Source organism: Thalassophryne amazonica, chromosome 2 (genome assembly GCF_902500255.1).
Source record: "Thalassophryne amazonica chromosome 2, fThaAma1.1, whole genome shotgun sequence".
NCBI classification, from domain to species: Eukaryota; Metazoa; Chordata; class Actinopteri; order Batrachoidiformes; family Batrachoididae; genus Thalassophryne; species Thalassophryne amazonica.
This window is the reverse complement of record NC_047104.1, coordinates 154,587,325-154,608,045: the sequence shown is the minus strand read 5'-3', so window position 1 is coordinate 154,608,045 and position 20,721 is coordinate 154,587,325. Positions and strand designations below refer to the sequence as shown.

Here is a 20,721-nt window from a genome sequence, read left to right as displayed (position 1 = left end):
TATGATGGACATATAAATAAATACCACCATATAATTAACATAAATGCAACTGGATGAACATCAAACACAAAACAGTAAGATAAAAACTTGTGACTTACCTGATTATGTAATGGTTAATAGTACTAGGTATTTGTCAAAACCCAATATGTAGCCCTAAAAACTATATATATTCTGAATCATGACATGGGAACAAACTGGTACCATTTTTTTTAAAGTTGAACTGAAAATTACCCCCAAAATAGCCATTTATGTAAGACCATACGAGGTCTGCGAGAAAAATAACGTACCTTTTTATTTTTTTCAAAAACCATATGGATTTGAATCACGTGCGATTACATCAGCCAACCTTGAACCCTCGTGCGCATGCGTGAGTTTTTTCACGCCTGTCGGTTACGTCATTCGCCTGTGGGCAGGTTTTGAGTGAGGAGTGGTCCACCCCCCTCGTCGGAATTCCTTTGTCTGACTTCTTCCTGAGAGACTGGTGCTTTCCTTTATCAAATTTTTTTCAGAACCTGTGAGTGGACACCATTCGAGAAATTCAGCTGGTTTTCGCTGAAAATTTTAACAGCTGATGAGAGATTATGGAGTCTTACTGTTGCTTTTAGGACTTCCCACGGAGCGGGACGGCGCGCCGCGCTCCAAGGCGCCGTCGTCAGCCTGTTTTGAGCTGAAAACCTCCAAATTTAAGCCTCTGTTGACCCAGGACATCGTGAGAGAACAGAGAAGTTTCAGAAGAGCTCCGGATCAGCAGTTTATCCGGACATTCCACTGTTAACGGAGATTTTGTAATGAAAGACGTACGGACAGATTGGCGTGTCGGCAGGCAGCCGCTCATTGCCCGGCGCCACAAGAAAAACACCTCCATGTTGATAACCATTTGTAAAAACCGGGCGGCTTTTGATGGCTTTCAGTAGAGTGAGTATCTGAGAAATTGTTTAACAGCTGGACATGTTCCAACTTGTCCTGTAAGGCTTCCAACAGAGGTGTTTTTCTTGTGGCGCCGGGCCATGAGCGGCTGCTTGCCGACGCACCAATCCGTCCACACATCTTTCATTACAAAATCTCCTTTAACAGTGGAATGTCCGGATAAACTGCTGATCACGAGCTCTTCTGAAACTTCTCTGTTCTCTCACGACGTCTGGGTCAACAGAGGCTTAAATTTGGAGGTTTTTCAGCTCGAAACATGCTGAGACGGCGCCTCGGAGCACGGCGCGATTGTCCCGCTCCGTGGGAAGTCCTAAAAGCGACAGTAACACTCCATAATCTCTCATCAGCCGTTAAAATTTTCGCCGAAAACCAACTGAATTTCTCGAATGGTATCCACTTCGATCTGCCTCACAGGTTCTGAAAAAATTTTGATAAAGCAAAGCGCCAGTCTCTCAGGAAGAAGTCAAAGGAATTCCGACGAGGGGGATGGACCACTCCTCACTCAAAGCCTGCCCACAGGCAAATGACATAACCTACAGGTGTGAAAAAACTCTTGCATGCCCACGAGGGTTCAAGCTTGTCTGATGTGATCGCACGTGATTCAAATCCATATAGTTTTTGAAAAAAATAAAAAGGTCCGTTACTTTTCTCACAGACCTCGTACAGTGTTGTACCATGTGCGATAAGCTCCCAAACTATAATATGTAGCCCTAAAAACTATATATATTCTGAATCCTCATGACATGGACATGACATGGGAACAAACTGGCACCATTTTTTTAAAAGATGAACTGAAAATTACCCCCAAGATAGCCAGCTGTGGGTATGACCAGGTTGATTATTTTTTGCGATTAGGGGAGGTGATGGGCTGGTGGTTAGGTGGTGGGCTTGAGTCGAGAGGATTCAGACCCCCATCAGAAAATCACTAAATGCTCTTGGACAAGGTCCTTAATCCCCTAGTTGCTCCATAGACATTAACTCTTATGAAAAAACTGATTGACCACTTAAATTTTCAATAGGCAGCCAGGTAGGGATCAATTGAAGAATTACACAGGGATCAAAATTAAAAGATGCTCCAATCATATTGAAAACTACACCACGTTATTTGCCTGATCATAAAGATTCCAAAAAGGTATAGTTTGGACTATCTGTGACTGAATTTTCTGGAGTTATGAGGTAAAAGCAGCAAGAATGGTGACAAAGGTCAGTTTCAGTTTGTACAGCAGTCAAAAGTTAATTTGCTCCAATTTTGGCAAAAAAAAAAAAAAAAAAAGATGCAAATTATTGGTTGAGTTAATCAGATTTTAAAAAGTAAGTTTGCATCATGTGTCATGCTTAGTTCATGTTACAGGGTAACATATGTCAAATGTCATAAAATCCAATGGGCATTGACCTTGTTTGACCTTTACTTTGGAGACCAAGCATTCAGCACTGTCAAAACTATTCCATTTATTAATCCTATTATCTCAACCAATAATTTGCATCACTTTTTACCAAAATTGGAGCCAGTTTAATTTTTGACCCTGTAAAAAATGAATTTGACCTTTGTCACCATTCTTGCAGTTTTTACACCATAACTCCAGAACATTCAGTCATAGGTAGTCCAAACTATACTTCTTTGGAATATTTATGATCAGACAAGTAATGTGGTGTAGTTTTCAATTTGATTGGAGCATTTTTAAATTTCGACCCCTGTGTAATTCGTCAGTTGACCCCGACCTAGCTGCCTATTGAAATTCAAGTGGCCATTTGTTTTATCCAAAAGTCTAAGGTGTATTTGTGCTGAATTTGATGCTTGTACCACCATTTGAAGGATTGTTTCAGTTATCTGCTGCACTAATAAGCCAACAGAGCATGAATCAGCTGCTGTCTGTTAACTTTATTAATCTAAAATCATCTATATATATATATATATATATATATATATATATATATATATATATATATAAGATTTTTCTTTTTCTACTAAGGTGGATTAGAACCTTTTGTGGTACACAGTGCCAGCCACTCTACAGAAGAGACCTAGCAGTCAATATGTGTCACAGATTTAAAATGGCTCTTCTCAACCAGACCTGCGGCGCCGTGACATGTCAATCATCTGGGGTGATACCTGGGGTGTGCAGTCAGATTTCAAGGTAGTCCAGTGACACCCAGTTCCACCTATGCCAGGAACTGTTCAACATTTGGCATTTCCTGTTTCACTGTGGGCTCAAAATTTGGCACTTCCTGTTTCAGTGTGAACTTGCCACTGAATTCTCACGAGATTCCATGAGATTTCATCTGTCAATCCAGGAAGTGTTGATCCAGGAAGTGTTTGACATTTGACATTTCCTGTTTCACTGTGGACTCAAAATTTGGCACTTCCTGTTTGGGACACAGTGTACCATGAGCGAGCTTTGTGTCACTGCGTGTCGCTTTGCTCGTATTATTTATGGAGGGTCCGTGTATGTACATTGTTATAATTCTTAAATATCTTTCTTAAAGCCCTTGAAAGTAATGTAAAGTTTACTTGACAAGAACACTTGGATTGTTTACTTTCAACTCTATTTTGGTGGTGTGCAGAGGCAAATTTTAGAAAATTGTCACTGCCTAAAACCCCTGTCACACCTTGACTATTTAACCAGCGTATGCCGACTGTATTAAAAATGCCGGCATACGTGGGCGTACGTCTAATAAGTTATGGTTAAGATTTGTATAAGTTAGGAGCACACTGACGGACGTTGAAGTGCGCTGATATACATCGTAATACGGTGAGCACGTCGAAGAATTTTGGGCATGCACAGTATTTTTGACATATGCCAACATATGACTCATACGTCCTTTGTTTGTGGGACATAAGTTATAGGTATGTTATGTGATTGTTAACACGCATTTCTTGTTAGGGTGGAACCTGTTGAAACAACCCAAACATGAGACACAGAGAAGAACCAGACAGTGAGACTCGGGCTGCAGCTATCGAATATTTTTGGAATCAAATATTCTATCGATTATTTTATCGAGTAATCGGATAAAAAGTACCTTTGTATTTTTAAACAATATCAGTAGTGGCAGGGCTCTCCCTAAGCACTGGCACAATGTTGCTGTGCCATCATGCAGATTTTTAAGTTTAGGGTGTTCCCTCTCTCTCTGTTTTGCCGGGTTATTAATTTTTGCCAAACCATAAGCCCAAGCAGTCTGTGAAATCTTCAGTCTGCATTCTTTTTTCCTTTTTATTGCATATTTCATTTGCACTTTTTATTACTGTGCTTCATTCAGTGTTTAGTGTATATTTCTACATGTCGAACAGAGTGTAGCTCAAACCAAAGTCAAATTCTTTGTTTTCTGTGAATACTTGGTGAATAACACAGCCTTTGAAAAACAGCTGTGGATTGCAGCGTTTCCACAAAAGCTGCCTGTTGATTAAAAGCTCTTACCAAATCTGAATTAAACCTTTTTTAAAATCATTAAATATGACTCATTTAAAGTGCGCGTCCTTTCACTTCATCTGCGGAGGTGGAGAACGGCCAGTGGATCAAAACGTGTTTTTATTTAAAAAATATATACAAACACACTGCTTCACTTTAAATACGCAATAAGTCCGTTTCAGACGATCCGCACGGACCCTTTCTCTTAAAAGGGTTTATTTTACTCAGCGAGTGGCTTTGAAAACTTAACTCAGCCACATGGGGTGTGCAGCCAGTATATTCTGAGTGCCGGTCCCAAGCCCGGATAAATGAGGAGGGTTGCGTCAGGAATGGCATCCGGCATAAAACAAGCCAACCCAACTATGCAGACTAAGAATCGAATTCCCATACCGGATCGGTCGTGGCCTGGGTTAAAAACGTCCGCCACCGGTGCTATTGCCCAACAGGGTGCCGGTGGAAATTGGGCTACTGCTGGGCGAAGACGACGAAGAAGAGGAGGAAAATGTTGCCACGAACAGCGGGAGAAGAAGAAAACTAGAAGGGTGGAAATGAGAGTGGGGACTTTGAATGTTGGTAGTATGACTAGTAAAGGGAGAGAGAATATCATCAGTGCATATGCCCCACAGGTAGGTTGTGAGGTGAAGGAGAAAGAAGATTTCTGGAGTGTGTTAGATGAGGTGGTGGAGAGTGTGCCCAAGCATGAAAGAGTGGTGATAGGAGCAGACTTCAATGGGCATGTTGGTGAAGGGAACAGAGGTGATGAGGAAGTAATGGGTAGATATGGTATCAAGGATAGGAATGGGGAAGGACAGAGTTGATTTTGCAAAAAGGTTGGAAATGGCTGTGGTGAATACCTACTTTAAGAAAAGGGAGGAGCACAGGGTAACATATAAGAGTGGAGGAAGGTGCACACAGGTGGACTACATTCTTTATAGGAGATGCAAGCTAAAAGAAATCACACACTGTAAGGTGGTGGCAGGAGAGAGTGTCACTAGACAGCACAGGATGGTTGTTTGTAGGATGACTTTAGAGGTAAAGAAGAAGAAGAGAGTGAGAGCTCAACAAAGGATCAGATGGTGGAAGCTGAAGGAGGAAGACTGTTGTGTGAAATTTAGCGAGCAGGTGAGAGAAGCACTAGTTGGAGGGGAAGCAATTTTGGACAACTGGAAAAGTACTGCAGATGTGGTGAGGGAGACAGCTAGGGCAGTACTGGGTATGACATCTGGACAGTGGAAGGAAGACAAGGAGACTTGGTGGTGGAATGAAGAGGTCCAGGAAAGCATAAGGAGAAAGAGGTTGGCGAAAAAGTTTTGGGATAGTCGGAGAGATGAAGAAAGTAGACAGGAGTACAAGGAGATGCGGCGTAAGGCGAGAAGAGAAGTGGCAAAAGCAAAGGAAAAGGCATATTGCGAGCTGTACAAGAAGTTGAATAGTAAGGAAGGAGAAAAGGACTTGTACCGATTGGCCAGACAAAGGGACAGAGCTGGAAAGTGCAGTTACAAGGAGTAGAAGTGGTGAAAGTAGATGAGTTTAAATATTTGGGGTCAACTGTTCAAAGTAATGGAGAGTGTGGTAGAGAGGTGAAGAAGAGAGTGCAGGCAGGGTGGAGTGGATGGAGAAAGGTGGCAGGAGTGATTTGTGACCGAAGAATATCAGCAAGAGTGAAGGAGAAAGTTTACAAAACAGTAGTGAGACCAGCTATGTTGTATGGTTTAGAGACAGTGGCACTAACAAAAAGACAGGAGGCAGAGCTGGAGGTGGCAGAGCTGAAGATGTTGAGATTCTCTTTGGGAGTGACAAGAATGGACAAGATTAGGAATGAACATATCAGAGGGACAGCTCAGGTGGGACGGTTTGGAGACAAAATCAGAGAGGCGAGATTGAGATGGTTTGGACATGTGCAGAGGAGGGACCCAGGGTATATAGGGAGAAGGATGCTGAGGATGGATCCACCAGGCAGGAGGAGAAGAGGGAGACCAAAGAGGAGGTTCATGGATGTGCTGAGAGAGGACATGCAGGTGGTTGGTGTGACAGAGGAAGATACAGAGGACAGGGTGAGATGGAAACGATCGATCTGCTGTGGCGACCCCTAACGGGAACAGCTGAAAGACAAAGAAGAAGAGTGGCTTTGAAAACTTGTAGCATCACCTGCTACATTGATTAGCGCTATGGTCTTCTTCTGTGTTTTTTTTTGGGGGGGGCATTACAGCGCCACATACAGGCCTGGTGTATGTACTACAGCTTTAAACGAAACCTCAAGGCAAAGAATTTGCCTCGAACATTTTTTGTAATCGAATTACTCGAATCGTTTCAGCCCTAAGTGAGACTGTAATTCTTTCTCGCAGCGAGGAGGAAGACAGTTGCTCGAACGCTCAGTACTTTTTTCCTGACCTGTCTGTCCCTCCTCCTCTTTTTATTTTCTCAAACACATAAGTTGGTGAAAAAGCAAGCATAAGTCATTTTAGTGTCTTCATACAGATAAGACATTATTATGGGTTTTTCCGACAGTCAAAACAGAACTGGCTGCAACAGGTTTCAACAAGGTCGCTCCTTTCCTCTTCAAGGATGGTCAGCTAATTAAAAATACAGTACTGTGCTCAACTCATTTCTCTAAGCAGAAGTTAGCTCAGCTGATAAGTTTCACATTCTCAGACATTCTCTCAGAGGTCACAAAAAGGCATTTCTCAGTGAATGATCAGTGGTTCACTGAGAATATTAAAACCCACAACCAGTATATTTCAGTCAGATTCATCATCACATCCTGATGAAAATGTATCCACATAAAGTGATTTTTGAAAACGATGTCTAAAAATACCTTAATGTGCATTCTGCACATGATGAAAATAAAATAATGTTAAATTACTCTGTTTGGCCTCTGTGTGGAGGGCACAAGGCCACGTGATGGTGTATGCACACTCGATGATGTGCTCGTCAGTATTTAAGTGTTCCACCTGCCAAACAAAAGGTTCCTGCCAGCAGTGGAAATGCAAACTAAGCTATATTTAACTGTTCCGATATGTATCATACCGTGCAGTACTGGATTGCTTGGTGGAAACGGGGCTATCAGCATATGCTGGCTAAATCATCATGGTGTGACAGCTGCATATTTTATTTGACATACGCCCGCGTATGCCAGCAATTTTAATACGTTCAGCATATGCTGGCTAAATCATCAAGGTGTGACAAGGCCTTAAAGATTTATGGACTTGACTACAAATGCAAGTCCACAACTGTACAATGCTCCTCTGCTTCACATGTCTGATTTTAAAATATATCCCCATCAAAAGACAAGTCAAACATTAAATATCTTGCATCTTGTTTTTTAAATATTGATTTTACTGGTTATGCTGATTTGTTGTGTCAGCTTTTTGTTTACTTTAATGACTGCTGTTCTGATTATTATTAATATAATTATTTCCTTACAGGCATGCAGCAGCTGTTAGCTCGTAAAGAAGACATTCACACTGAGTGGCAGGGGTGGAATCTAAGTGTGGACCAGGAGGATTCAAAGCCACCAAACATTAAAGGGGAACAGGATCAACTCTGGACATATCAGGAGGGACAGCAGCATGATCAGCTGAAGGAGACTGATGTCACCAATTTGCCTTTTACTGTTGTCCCCATCAAGTGTGAAAGTGATGAACAAAAGCCTCACCTGTCAGTGCTTCATCAGCGCCAAACTGATGAGCTCACAGAGGCAACTGAGCATAGTTTACTTAAAACAGAAGTTGATGGAGAGGACTGTGGAAGATCACAACCAGTCAGCAACTCAGGCCATTATATTAATTTACAACCAGATACTAACCACATGAGTTCAGATTGTTCTGAAACTGAGACTGATGATAGTTATGAGTGGAAGCAGAACATGGAAGTTCTTTCAGGTTTAAATTCTCTGAAAAATAGTGACATTTCTGTGAGTGGTATCAAATGTAAATTTAAGCGCTCTGAATGTAGACAAGCATTTGGTAACATGACCTCTTTGAGGAAACACCAGAGAATTCAAGGTAGCAAGAAACCATTTAGCTGTTCTGAGTGTAGTAAAAGTTTTGGACAAAAGAGCAATTTGAGTAGGCACATGGGAATTCATACAGGAAATAAACCATTTGGCTGTTCTGAGTGTGGTAAAAGATTTGGACAGAAGGGAAACCTAAGCAGGCACATGAGAATTCATACAGTAAAGAAGCCATTTGGCTGTCTTGAGTGTGGTCAAAGATTTGGGAACAAGAAGAGCTTGGACAAACATATGAGAACTCATATGGGAGAGAAACCATTTAGCTGTTCTGACTGTGGTAAAAGATTTGGACAAAAGGACAATCTGAAAATACACATGAGAATTCATACAGGAGAGAAACTCTTTGGCTGTTCTGAATGTGGTAAAAAATTTGGACAAAACCACTGTCTGAAAATACACATGGCAGGCCATACACGAGATAAACTTTTTGGCTGCTCTGAGTGTGGTGAAAGATTTGGACACAAAGACAGTCTAAACAAACACATGAAAATTCATAACAGAAATAAACAATTTGGCTGTTTTCAGTGCGGTAAAACATTTAGAGAAAGGGGCCCTCTGAACATACATGTGAGAATTCATACAGGAGAGAAACCGTTTTGCTGTTGTGAGTGTGGTAAAAAATTTAATGGAAAGGGTGACCTTAACACACACATGAGAATCCATACGGGAGAGAAACCATTTGATTGTAATGAATGTGGCAAAAGATTTCGAGAAAAGGGTACCTTGAACAAACACACGAAGATTCATACAGGTGAGAAACCATTTGAGTGTTCTGAGTGTGATAAAAGATTTAGACAAAAGGGCAATCTGAATACTCACATGAGAATTCATACAGGAGAGAAACCATTTGGGTGTTCTGCATGTGGAAAAACATTTAGACGAAAGGGCAGTCTAAAAAACCACATGAGAATGCATACAGGAGAGAAACCATTTGACTGTACTACATGCGGTAAAAGATTTAGGCGAAAGAGCAGTCTGAACTCCCACATGAAAAATCATATGGGAGAAAAAAGAAAAGAAATCCAAGAGAAATGAAAATAATGAGAGGAAACAAAACATTTATCTGATAGACTTGTATGTGGAACTTGACCACTTACATCTAACCTTGAAGTAGCCAATGTGTATGTCTGAAATCACATCTTTTAAATGTGTAGGACTGTAAATCAGCACTGAAATTTTCACTAAGTTGTCAAAATAAAATTGTTATACACTTACGTGTGTATGCATCTTGAAGTAAGAATCAACATTTTAAATAGTAAACACCAGACATGTTGAAATACCTGTGTCTTTAAGTCAGCAACATTAAGGGGGAGCATTGAATTTATTTTTCCACACTGGGAATGTTGTAGGAGCTTTGTTCACATTTTGAGACAAAAATAAATTAGATCACCACAGAATTGATTTCAACACAAACACTGTCATGGGCTAAATGGGTATACACTGTAATGGCATGTAGAAGCTAAAAAGTAATCGACACCTTGTCTCTGATGAACACGTGAAAGTTTCTCTTAGAAGTGTCTGGTAGGTTTCTTTTGCAGTAAAAGTCTCCATATTTACCTCACTAAATGTAAAATGTTCTAAAATGAACAGTTATACAGTTACCACTTTACCTTAGCCTCTCTATCTCTCCCCACACTCCTCACCACTGAGTCATTACAAGTCAGTTGCAGATGAGGGGTTCAGTCTGTTCGACCAAGGCCTTCATAAGAAATCAACTTAAAATGACTCAGTGGACAGCTGTAATGCCAGATGGCAAAGGGTTTTTTTTATTTTTATTTTTTTATCATTGAATACAAGCATGCATATGTTGGCTCAGGCAACTCCAAAGGACCAAAGAGTGGTCCAAAGGTTCCCGGGCTTTGCTAACTTTTACTTAAAGTTCATTCGAAATTTCAGTTCGGTGGCAGCTCCTCTGCATAACGTGACCTTGTCTCTTCAGACCTTTCGTTGGTCACCAGAGTGCGACGAGGCATTTCGGGTCCTAAAGAAACGCTTCACATCGGCCCCCGTGCTACTCTTCCCTGACCCCACCCGACAGTTCGTGGTTGAAGTAGACGCTTCTGATGTTGGAGTCGGAGCTGTACTGTTGCAGATTGATCCCATTGATAATAACTTACAACCTTGTGCTTTTTTGTCAAGGAAATTAACTCCGGCAGAACACAACTACCACATCGGCGACCGAGAACTGTTGGCGGTCAAAATAGCCTTGGAGGAGTGGTTGGAATGGGCACAAGTACCATTTCTAGTGTGGACCGATCATAAGAATCTCGAATATCTCAGCACAGCTAAATGACTCAATTCCAGGCAAGCTCAGTGGTCGATTTTCTTTAGTCATTTCAATTTTGTATGATCATACCGGCCCGGGTCTAAAAACGGCTAACCAGACGCTCTCTCCTGATGGGAGGACCCGTCGGAGGAACCATCAGAACCTGCTGCTATCTTGCCCACATCCTGCTTCCTCTCCGCACTCACCTGGGACAACGAGACCAAGTCTGATCTGCAGCGCACAACATTCCCGTTCCTCAGGGTTGCCCTCTGGGAAGGTTGTTTGTGCCAGATGCATTACGGGGGGGGTCATTAGTTGGGCTCATAACAGTCGCTTCGCCTGTCATCCGGGCATTACAAATATGGTTACTCTCATCCGGGAAAGGTTTTGGTGGCCACACTTACTCACTGATTTAACAAAATACACTAGGGCGTGTGCGACCTGCACAATGTGTAAAAGTTCCACTCGACCACCTACCGGCAAGCTCCATCCATTACCTGTTCCTACACGACCTTGGTCGCACATCGCAGTGGACTTCGTAACAGGACTGCCTCCATCCAAGGGACATATGGTAATACGATTGTGGACTGACTGTCCAAGATGGCACACGTTGTACCCTTACCCAAATTACCAACTGCGAAAGACCACTGAAGCCTTATTGAACCCCGTTTTTAAGTTACATGGTTTTCCCAAGACATTGTTTCCGTTTGGGATCCGCAGTTCATCTCTCGGTTTTGGGGGGAGTTTTGTCGTTTGGTGGGGGTCTCCTCCAGCCTCACCTCCGGGTATCATCCGCAGGCTAATGGACAAGCAGACAGGGTCATTCAGGAATTAGAAAAGGGTCTTTGCATCCTCACGTCACAGCACCCGGCCTCCTGGTCTACTCAGTTAGTTTGGATAGAGCTTGCCCACAACTGTTTGCCATCTGCATCCAGACACCGTTTCATGTGTCATATGGTTTTCAGCCTTCTCTTTTCTCTTTCACAGACTTAACTTCACGTGTTCCCTCGGTCCTGTCACTCATTCTCCGCTGATGACAGACCTGGCCTTACTGCGATCATCAGCGACCTACAAGGCCGCTGCAGATAAAAAGAGGACACAGGAGCCGGTCTACTTGCCAGGACAACAGGTGTGGCTCTCCACTCGCCATCTGCCCCTTCGGGGTCTGCCAAGGTAGCTCACTCCCAGGTTCGTTGATCCATTCCCAATCGCTAAGGTAATCAACCCAGTTTTGGTTCACTTTCGGTTGCCCAGGTCCATGAGGATACACCCCACCTTCCACGTCAACCAGGTGAAGCCTGCCTGTGCCAGTTCTCTATGCCCTCCGGCTGTTCCCCGCTGCCTGCCCGGTTCGTAGACGGTGGGCCGGTCTTTTCGGTACGGTGCCTTTTGGGGTCTCGGCGGCATGGGAGGGGGGTGCGGTATCTGGTGGACTGGGAGGGTTATGGGCCCATTTCATCCTGGACTCTGACTTGATCACAGACTTCCACGATCATTGTCCTGACTCCCCTGGGCAGTCGGGTGTCAGCCGTTAGGTGGGGGGGTCCTGTCATGTAGAGGGTGCTGTCAGGTTTTCTGCCATATCTAGTCTTCAGTTTCATTTTTGAGCTGTCATTGTGACTTCTCTCGCTGGGTATTTCTTGCTTGGGCTTTATCTGTCCATATTTCTCTTGTCTGTCTCTCTTGATGCTTGGTGGGGGGCATTACACCCTGTTCTGGATCTTTCCACAGGTGTATTTAGGCTTCACTGGTTGCACTGGTTATTCGCCTGATCTGTGCGCCAATTGTGCCTTTGCTTCTAGCTCTGATTCATTGTGTTTTTCAAGTCCTGCTGCCACGTTGTGTTTATGACCACCTGCCTGTTTATATCGACCATGCCATTTGCCTGATGATTCTGATCCGTTTGCTTCTTTTGGACTGCCTCTCTGTGTACCGTACCTCACTGATTCATTCAGTAAACACCTGTTTGACCCAGAGCTACTGTGTGCATATTTGTATATTTAGATTTTAATATTCCATTAATATTTGTAATAGAATTTTGTGTTAATTGGGGAAAATTTATGCAAGAACTTAGAAACATAATTGCTCTAATGTGATGCAATCTGATTGGCTGGCGAGTTTAGTAAAAGCGTGAGGACGCATGCGAGAGGGCAGAAGCCTCGAGCCTACGAGCATCACAGTCTTCTGACCACCACGCTACTTACTTTAGAAGTCAGGAATTCATCTTTTGTTTTGTATGATTTTAAGTTTTAGTAAAGATACAAACAGAAGAAAAGCTTGGATTCAAGACCTTTCATTTTCTGTTAACGAGTCGCGTGTAAAAGAACTTGGAGGTTCAAGGCTAATGAGTCATCACGCTGCACTAACACTGAAAGTTCATGCAAGTATGTATAAAAACCGATCAAAACATTTGTGGTATAAACAGTGACTTTATTAATTTTTTACATGTAAAATGTATGCTTACAAATTACTGCCCCATAATAAATTCCTAAATCACACCATGTGAGTTTGCAGCCCGACGACTGATGTCAGTCAGCAGGGAAACCCCACAAGCACATACAGCATAGTGACATTTAAATGCACACGTCCTGAGCTGTACCGCAGTCAATGAATTCAACAAAATCAGAATAAAATTGATGCAGGATGATTTCAGCATGCGGGCAAAATATATTTTGTCATTTTTGAATGGTTTATCTATTAAAGAGTATAAACTGAAGGAATTCAATTGTAAGGCCTGAAAGAAGTTTCTGTAGGAAGGCGTAGGTTTGCATATGGACCATAGGGACAAGTCACAACCAATATTTTGGGATGGCAAAATAGTCCCTACCAATATTTAGCATTTTTTTATATAACAAAATCATTCACTATTTTTTTGCGAACTTGATACTATAATTTTAGTCGTCACGTTTTGTGTTTTCCACGTGCCAGAGTGACAGGGTTACCCATGTTGCAGTTTCATTAGCTCACGTTCTTCTCACATGGACGTAAACAAAGCGCATCTCGTGGCAGGCAGTGCTTCATTTGTAAAGTGGGAGGTCCCGGAGCGCAGAGGATGGGTGGCTCCGGTGCAGAAAAACAAGAAGGGCGGGGGCTTGCGAACAATGCTGTGCACCACACTTAAAATAAACTGCACACCCACACAAACATGCACACACACCTTCACAAATGACACTAACAACCTGCCTTTTCCTCAAAAATTACTACATTTATGTTTGCTGTCTGTCTCTGTACTTTTCTGTCACTTTTGCGCTCTTTTTCATACTTTTCCCTTGTTTCAAAAGTCACCGAACGCACTTTACCGTAATATATGCAACATATAGCATACTGTTGGAGAGCACGGGTTCTTGGCTTGCTGTCAGTGTTGAAATTTTTCAGAGTGAGGGCTTACATGAGAACTTACGGTAATGAGAATCAGCGGCGCACTAGTGTGAAACTTCTATGTTTTTCCTCTGCGTTATTACATCACAGGCTTACGTTTACCGTAATACACCATATATCATTAGATAGCCCTTGGTGTTAGCTTAACAATGCACTTTGATACATATGGAAAATATGGCGTGGGCGCCATCGCCGTAGATAAAGGGATAAATAGCTGGCGGAGCCAACGTCAGAGGTTCCGGAGCACGCTCCGGCTTGCTCCCCCTGGTGGCAGGTAGCAATACCGTAGAAGAAATGTTGAAGAGAGCACAGGCAGCACAGGCCATGTGGTGCGCTGACAATGTAAGTTAGGTGGTAGCCTGCTACTATATGTCTTCGGAAAAGTGTAAAACTTAACATTACTATTACCTTGGTATTGAAACTCATTTTGTCCGATTCTCTGCATTGTAGATAATGCCACCCAAAAAGAAGAAAGATATACGGAGCTATTTTACCGTTATTGCATTATTGATGAAGAGAACAGATTATACATCTTGGTTGCAAAAACTTTTTTTTTTTTCGTTAGCTCCACAAGTATTTTTTTTGTTGTCTTGTTCTCTCAGGTGTAGGCCTATAGAATAGATTTGTGATTTTGGGTGCAATTTTGTTATATAAGCTATTTGTTTGTTTGCCTACACACTTAATAATGTAAATAAAGTGTTAAATTATTCAGCATTATGTCTTCATGTTATGAATTATGCTGTACTGTGCGTCTAATGGTATGAGTGGGTTAGGGGGTGGTGGTGGTGGGCAGGGGGGGCGGGGGGGGGGGGGGTGGTATTGTCCCTACCAAAGCTGAGACCAAACCTACGCCCTTGGTAGGAAGTGTTTTAGCCATAAGGTCAAGTGAGAGCTTTTTAAATCCTTGAAAGACGTTGGACTCATCGAGAGTATTTAGTACTGATACAGCAGGTGGCAGCAATGTAACAATAAGTATGCTGGCTGCAGTTATACACCACAAAAGAAGAAGAGTCCATTTGTTTTTCTCCACTGGGTCCCGTTTTCAGAAAAAGCGTATTTTGTGTCAAAAAGTATGGAAGTATGCCATAGGTATTAAAGGCACTGCACTGCGGTGGTTTGAATCATATTTGTCTAATAGATTACAATTTGTTCATGTAAATGGGGAATCTTCTTCACAGACTAAAGTTAATTATGGAGTTCCACAAGGTTCTGTGCTAGGACCAATTTTATTCACTTTATACATGCTTCCCTTAGGCAGTATTATTAGACGGTATTGCTTAAATTTTCATTGTTATGCAGATGATACCCAGCTTTATCTATCCATGAAGCCAGAGGACACACACCAATTAGCTAAACTGCAGGATTGTCTTACAGACATAAAGACATGGATGACCTCTAATTTCCTGCTTTTAAACTCAGATAAAACTGAAGTTATTGTACTTGGCCCCACAAATCTTAGAAACATGGTGTCTAACCAGATCCTTACTCTGGATGGCATTACCCTGATCTCTAGTAATACTGTGAGAAATCTTGGAGTCATTTTTGATGAGGATATGTCATTCAAAGCGCATATTAAACAAATATGTAGGACTGCTTTTTTGCATTTACGCAATATCTCTAAAATCAGAAAGGTCTTGTCTCAGAGTGATGCTGAAAAACTAATTCATGCATTTATTTCCTCTAGGCTAGACTATTGTAATTCATTATTATCAGGTTGTCCTAAAAGTTCCCTAAAAAGCCTTCAGTTAATTCAAAATGCTGCAGCTAGAGTACTGACGGGGACTAGAAGGAGAGAGCATATCTCACCCATATTGGCCTCTCTTCATTGGCTTCCTGTTAATTCTAGAATAGAATTTAAAATTCTTCTTCTTACTTATAATGTTTTGAATAATCAGGTCCCATCTTATCTTAGGGACCTCGTAGTACCATATCACCCCAATAGAGCGCTTCGCTCTCAGACTGCAGGCTTACTTGTAGTTCCTAGGGTTTGTAAGAGTAGAATGGGAGGCAGAGCCTTCAGCTTTCAGGCTCCTCTCCTGTGGAACCAGCTCCCAATTCAGATCAGGGAGACAGACACCCTCTCTACTTTTAAGATTAGGCTTAAAACTTTCCTTTTTGCTAAAGCTTATAGTTAGGGCTGGATCAGGTGACCCTGAACCATCCCTTAGTTATGCTGCTATAGATGTAGACTGCTGGGGGGTTCCCATGATGCACTGTTTCTTTCTCTTTTTGCTCTGTATGCACCACTCTGCATTTAATCATTACTGATTGATCTCTGCTCCCCTCCACAGCATGTCTTTTTCCTGGTTCTCTCCCTCAGCCCCAACCAGTCCCAGCAGAAGACTGCCCCTCCCTGAACCTGGTTATGCTGGAGGTTTCTTCCTGTTAAAAGGGAGTTTTTCCTTCCCACTGTAGCCAAGTGCTTGCTCACAGGGGATCGTTTAGACCGTTGGGGTTTTCCGTAATTATTGTATGGCCTTGCCTTACGATATAAAGCGCCTTGGGGCAACTGTTTGTTGTGATTTGGCGCTATATAAAAAATTAAGAAATTAAGAAGAAAGAAGAAGCCCATTTCCGCCACCAAAAAAAAGAAAAAAATTCCAGATTACTAAGTCGTAATTATGAGCTAAAAAGTCATAATTAGGAGTTTCCAGTGCGCGTGTGTGTCACTCCCTCACAGATGCAGAGGCTCTGCGAACCTGTTTGCTTGAGTTGCTGTGGAGTTTCCCTCAAAAAGGTAAGTTTTGGAGGTTAATTATAGTCTTCTGCTAGTTAAACGTAGTTACACGCTATTAGTTATGGTTTCAGTAACACAAACACTTCTTTGCATGGTTTGTGTTCTGTCTGTGGTGTTTAAAAACTTTAAGTAGCGTTTATTGGCTTCCACCTTCAAAGAGCTACCTGCTGGGCGTCCTGCTAACGATGCACAACGAAGTGCCGTAAATAAAATAGCGGCGTCGCTATAGGCCGGTATTAGTTTGTTCGGCTGCTCAGTGACCTCCTAACCGCGGTACACAGACAGAAGAGGCAGAGTAAGTGTTTTTCCCACAACAGAACAGAGCAGAGCCGCTGGCTTGCTCTTCTTCTCGTTTCATTGGTGGTTTACAACCCAACTAGGTGCACTTCCGCCACCAATTGTTGGGTGGGGAGTGCTGCAAGCAGCTGCAGACCCAAACCGAAGTAACAAAACAAAACCACACAGACCTCCCACAGTGCCACACACGAAATATCCCAAAATCCTGTCTTCTTAAAACAAAGGAACAGGCTGAGCCAGTAACACCAGCAACCGTGCCAAAGGCGCCATCTACATGGCTATTACATTTGTTATCAACTCAATCAATCAACTTTTTTCTTATATAGCGCCAAATCACAACAAACAGTTGCCCCAAGGCGCTCCATATTGCAAGGCAAGGCCATACAATAACCATGAAAAACCCCAACGGTCAAAACGACCCCCTATGAGCAAGCACTTGGCCACAGTGGGAAGTAAAAACTCCCTTTTAACAGGAAGAAACCTCCAGCAGAACCAGGCTCAGGGAGGGGCAGTCTTCTGCTGAGACTGGTTGGGGCTGAGGGAAAGAACCAGGAAAAAGACATGCCGAGAAGGGGGGCAGAGATCGATCACTAATGATTAAATGCAGAGTGATGCATACGGAGCAAAAAAAGAAACAGTGCATCATGGGAACCCCCCCACAGTCTACGTCTAAAGCAACATAACCAAGGGATGGTCCAGGGTCACCCGATCCAGCCCTAACTATAAGCCTTAGCGAAAAGGAAAGTTTTAAGCCTAATCTTAAAAGTAGAGAGGGTATCTGTCTCCCTGATCTGAATTGGGAGCTGGTTCCACAGGAGAGGAGCCTGAAAGCTGAAGGCTCTGCCTCCCATTCTACTCTTACAAACCCTAGGAACTACAAGTAAGCCCGCAGTCTGAGAGCGAAGCGCTCTAATGGGGTAATATGGTACTACGAGGTCCCTAAGATAAGATGGGACCTGATTATTCAAAACCTTATAAGTAAGAAGAAGAATTTTAAATTCTATTCTAGAATTAACAGGAAGCCAATGAAGAGAGGCCAACACGGGTGAGATATGCTCTCTCCTGCTAGTCCCCGTCAGTACTCTAGCTGCAGCATTCTGAACCAACTGAAGGCTTTTTAGGGAACTTTTAGGACAACCTGATAATAATGAATTGCAATAGTCCAGCCTAGAGGAAATAAATGCATGAATTAGTTTTTCAGCATCACTCTGAGACAAGACCTTTCTGATTTTAGAGAGATTGCGTAAATGAAAAAAGGCAGTCCTACATATTTGTTTAATATGCGCTTTGAATGACATATCCTGATCAAAAATAACTCCAAGATTTCTCACAGTATTACCAGAGATCAGGGAAATGCCATCCAGAGTAACGATCTGGTTAGACACCATGCTTCCAAGATTTGTGGGGCCAAGTACAATAACTTCAGTTTTATCTGAGTTTAAAAGCAGGAAATTAGAGGTCATCCATGTCTTTATGTCTGTAAGACAATCCTGCAGTTTAGCTAATTGGTGTGTATCCTCTGGCTTCATGGATAGATAAAGCTGGGTATCATCTGCGTAACAATGAAAATTTAAGCAATACCGTCTAATAATACTGCCCAAGGGAAGCATGTATAAAGTGAATAAAATTGGTCCTAGCACAGAACCTTGTGGAACTCCATAATTAACTTTAGTCTGTGAAGAAGATTCCCCATTTACATGAACAAACTGTAATCTATTAGACAAATATGATTCAAACCACCGCAGCGCAGTGCCTTTAATACCTATGACATGCTCTAATCTCTGTAATAAAATTTTATGGTCAACAGTATCAAAAGCAGCACTGAGGTCCAACAGAACAAGCACAGAGATAAGTCCACTGTCCGAAGCCATAAGAAGATCATTTGTAACCTTCACTAATGCTGTTTCTGTACTATGATGAATTCTAAAACCTGACTGAAACTCTTCAAATAGACCATTCCTCTGCAGGTGATCAGTTAGCTGTTTTACAACTACCCTTTCAAGAATCTTTGAGAGAAAAGGAAGGTTGGAGATTGGCCTATAATTAGCTAAGATAGCTGGGTCAAGTGATGGCTTTTTAAGTAATGGTTTAATTACTGCCACCTTAAAGGCCTGTGGTACATAACCAACTAACAAAGATAGATTGATCATATTTAAGATTGAAGCATTAAATAATGGTAGGACTTCCTTGAGCAGCCTGGCAGGAATGGGGTCTAATAAGCATGTTGATGGTTTGGATGAAGTAACTAATGAAAATAACTCAGACAGAACAATCGGAGAGAAAGAGTCTAACCAAATACCGGCATCACTGAAAGCAGCCAAAGATAACGATACATCTTTGGGATGGTTATGAGTAATTTTTTCTCTAATAGTCAAAATTTTGTTAGCAAAGAAAGTCATGAAGTCATCACTAGTTAAAGTTAATGGAATACTCAGCTCAATAGAGCTCTGACTCTTTGTCAGCCTGGCTGCAGTGCTGAAAAGAAACCTGGGGTTGTTCTTATTTTCTTCAATTAGTGATGAGTAGAAAGATGTCCTAGCTTCACGGAGGGCTTTCTTATAGAGCAACAAACTCTTTTTCCAGGCTAAGTGAAGATCTTCTAAATTAGTGAGACGCCATTTCCTCTCCAACTTACGGGTTATCTGCTTTAAGCTACGAGTTTGTGAGTTATACCATGGAGTCAGACACTTCTGATTTAAAGCTCTCTTTTTCAGAGGAGCTACAGCATCCAAAGTTGTCTTCAATGAGGATGTAAAACTATTGACGAGATACTCTAGCTCCCTTACAGAGTTTAGGTAGCTACTCTGCTCTGTATTGGTATATGACATTAGAGAACATAAAGAAGGAATCATATCCTTAAACCTAGTTACAGCGCTTTCTGAAAGACTTCTAGTGTAATGAAACTTATTCCCCACTGCAGGGTAGTCCATCAGAGTAAATGTAAATGTTATTAAGAAATGATCAGACAGAAGGGAGTTTTCAGGGAATACTGTTAAGTCTTCTATTTCCATACCATAAGTCAGAACAAGATCTAAAATATGATTAAAGTGGTGGGTGGACTCATTTACTTTTTGAGCAAAGCCGATAGAGTCTAATAATAGATTAAATGCAGTGTTGAGGCTGTCATTCTCAGCATCTGTGTGGATGTTAAAATCGCCCACTATAAACCTTTGTTATAAACCTAGTTATTAAGCTACTGTAAGCAGTAAGGACCATGGAAGGAGAGACCGTTTGAATATTAACTAAATTATCAGGAAAAACAGGTTCTGAAAATTGGAAGACCAACTGAATTATTTTAAATCTTAAAAAAAGAAGCACCCTTTCCTCCAAAAATTAATAAGAGGTATCAAATTAATGATAATGCAGGGGTGGTGGCCAAGTGATTAATGCGCTTGGTTTCAGTTCAGAAGGTTCCGGGTTCAAATCCCACCCCTGCCACATTTCTCCATGTAATGTGGAGTTGCATCAGGAAGGGCATCCGGCGTAAAACTTGTGCCAATTCAACATGCAGATCCACCTTGGATTCGCTGTGGCGACCCCAAGTGCAAACAAGGGAGCAGCCGAAGGGACTTACTTACTATCAAATTAATGATAATGGAGAATTATAAGAATAACTGTTTAGCTTTTCTTTGCAAAAGGTTATACTAAAGCTTAAACTTTGTTCAGCAGGGTTGAAAATTCCTGGCACTGTTAAAAGATG

At 42.0% G+C, this 20,721-nt stretch overlaps 1 protein-coding gene across 1 annotated transcript in view; it reads left to right on the top strand.

The window, feature by feature from the left end:
• The window catches only part of LOC117504536 (gastrula zinc finger protein XlCGF57.1-like), a gene marked incomplete at its 3' end in the record, with an annotated part of 52,336 nt that extends 43,687 nt beyond the window's left edge, over positions 1-8,649 (top strand). Inside the window, exon 5 of the mRNA XM_034163986.1 lies at positions 8,423-8,649. Within this exon, the coding sequence (XP_034019877.1) occupies positions 8,423-8,649 (227 nt within the window). The remainder of the gene's footprint in view (positions 1-8,422) is intronic.
• Between the last annotated feature and the right edge of the window lie 12,072 nt (positions 8,650-20,721).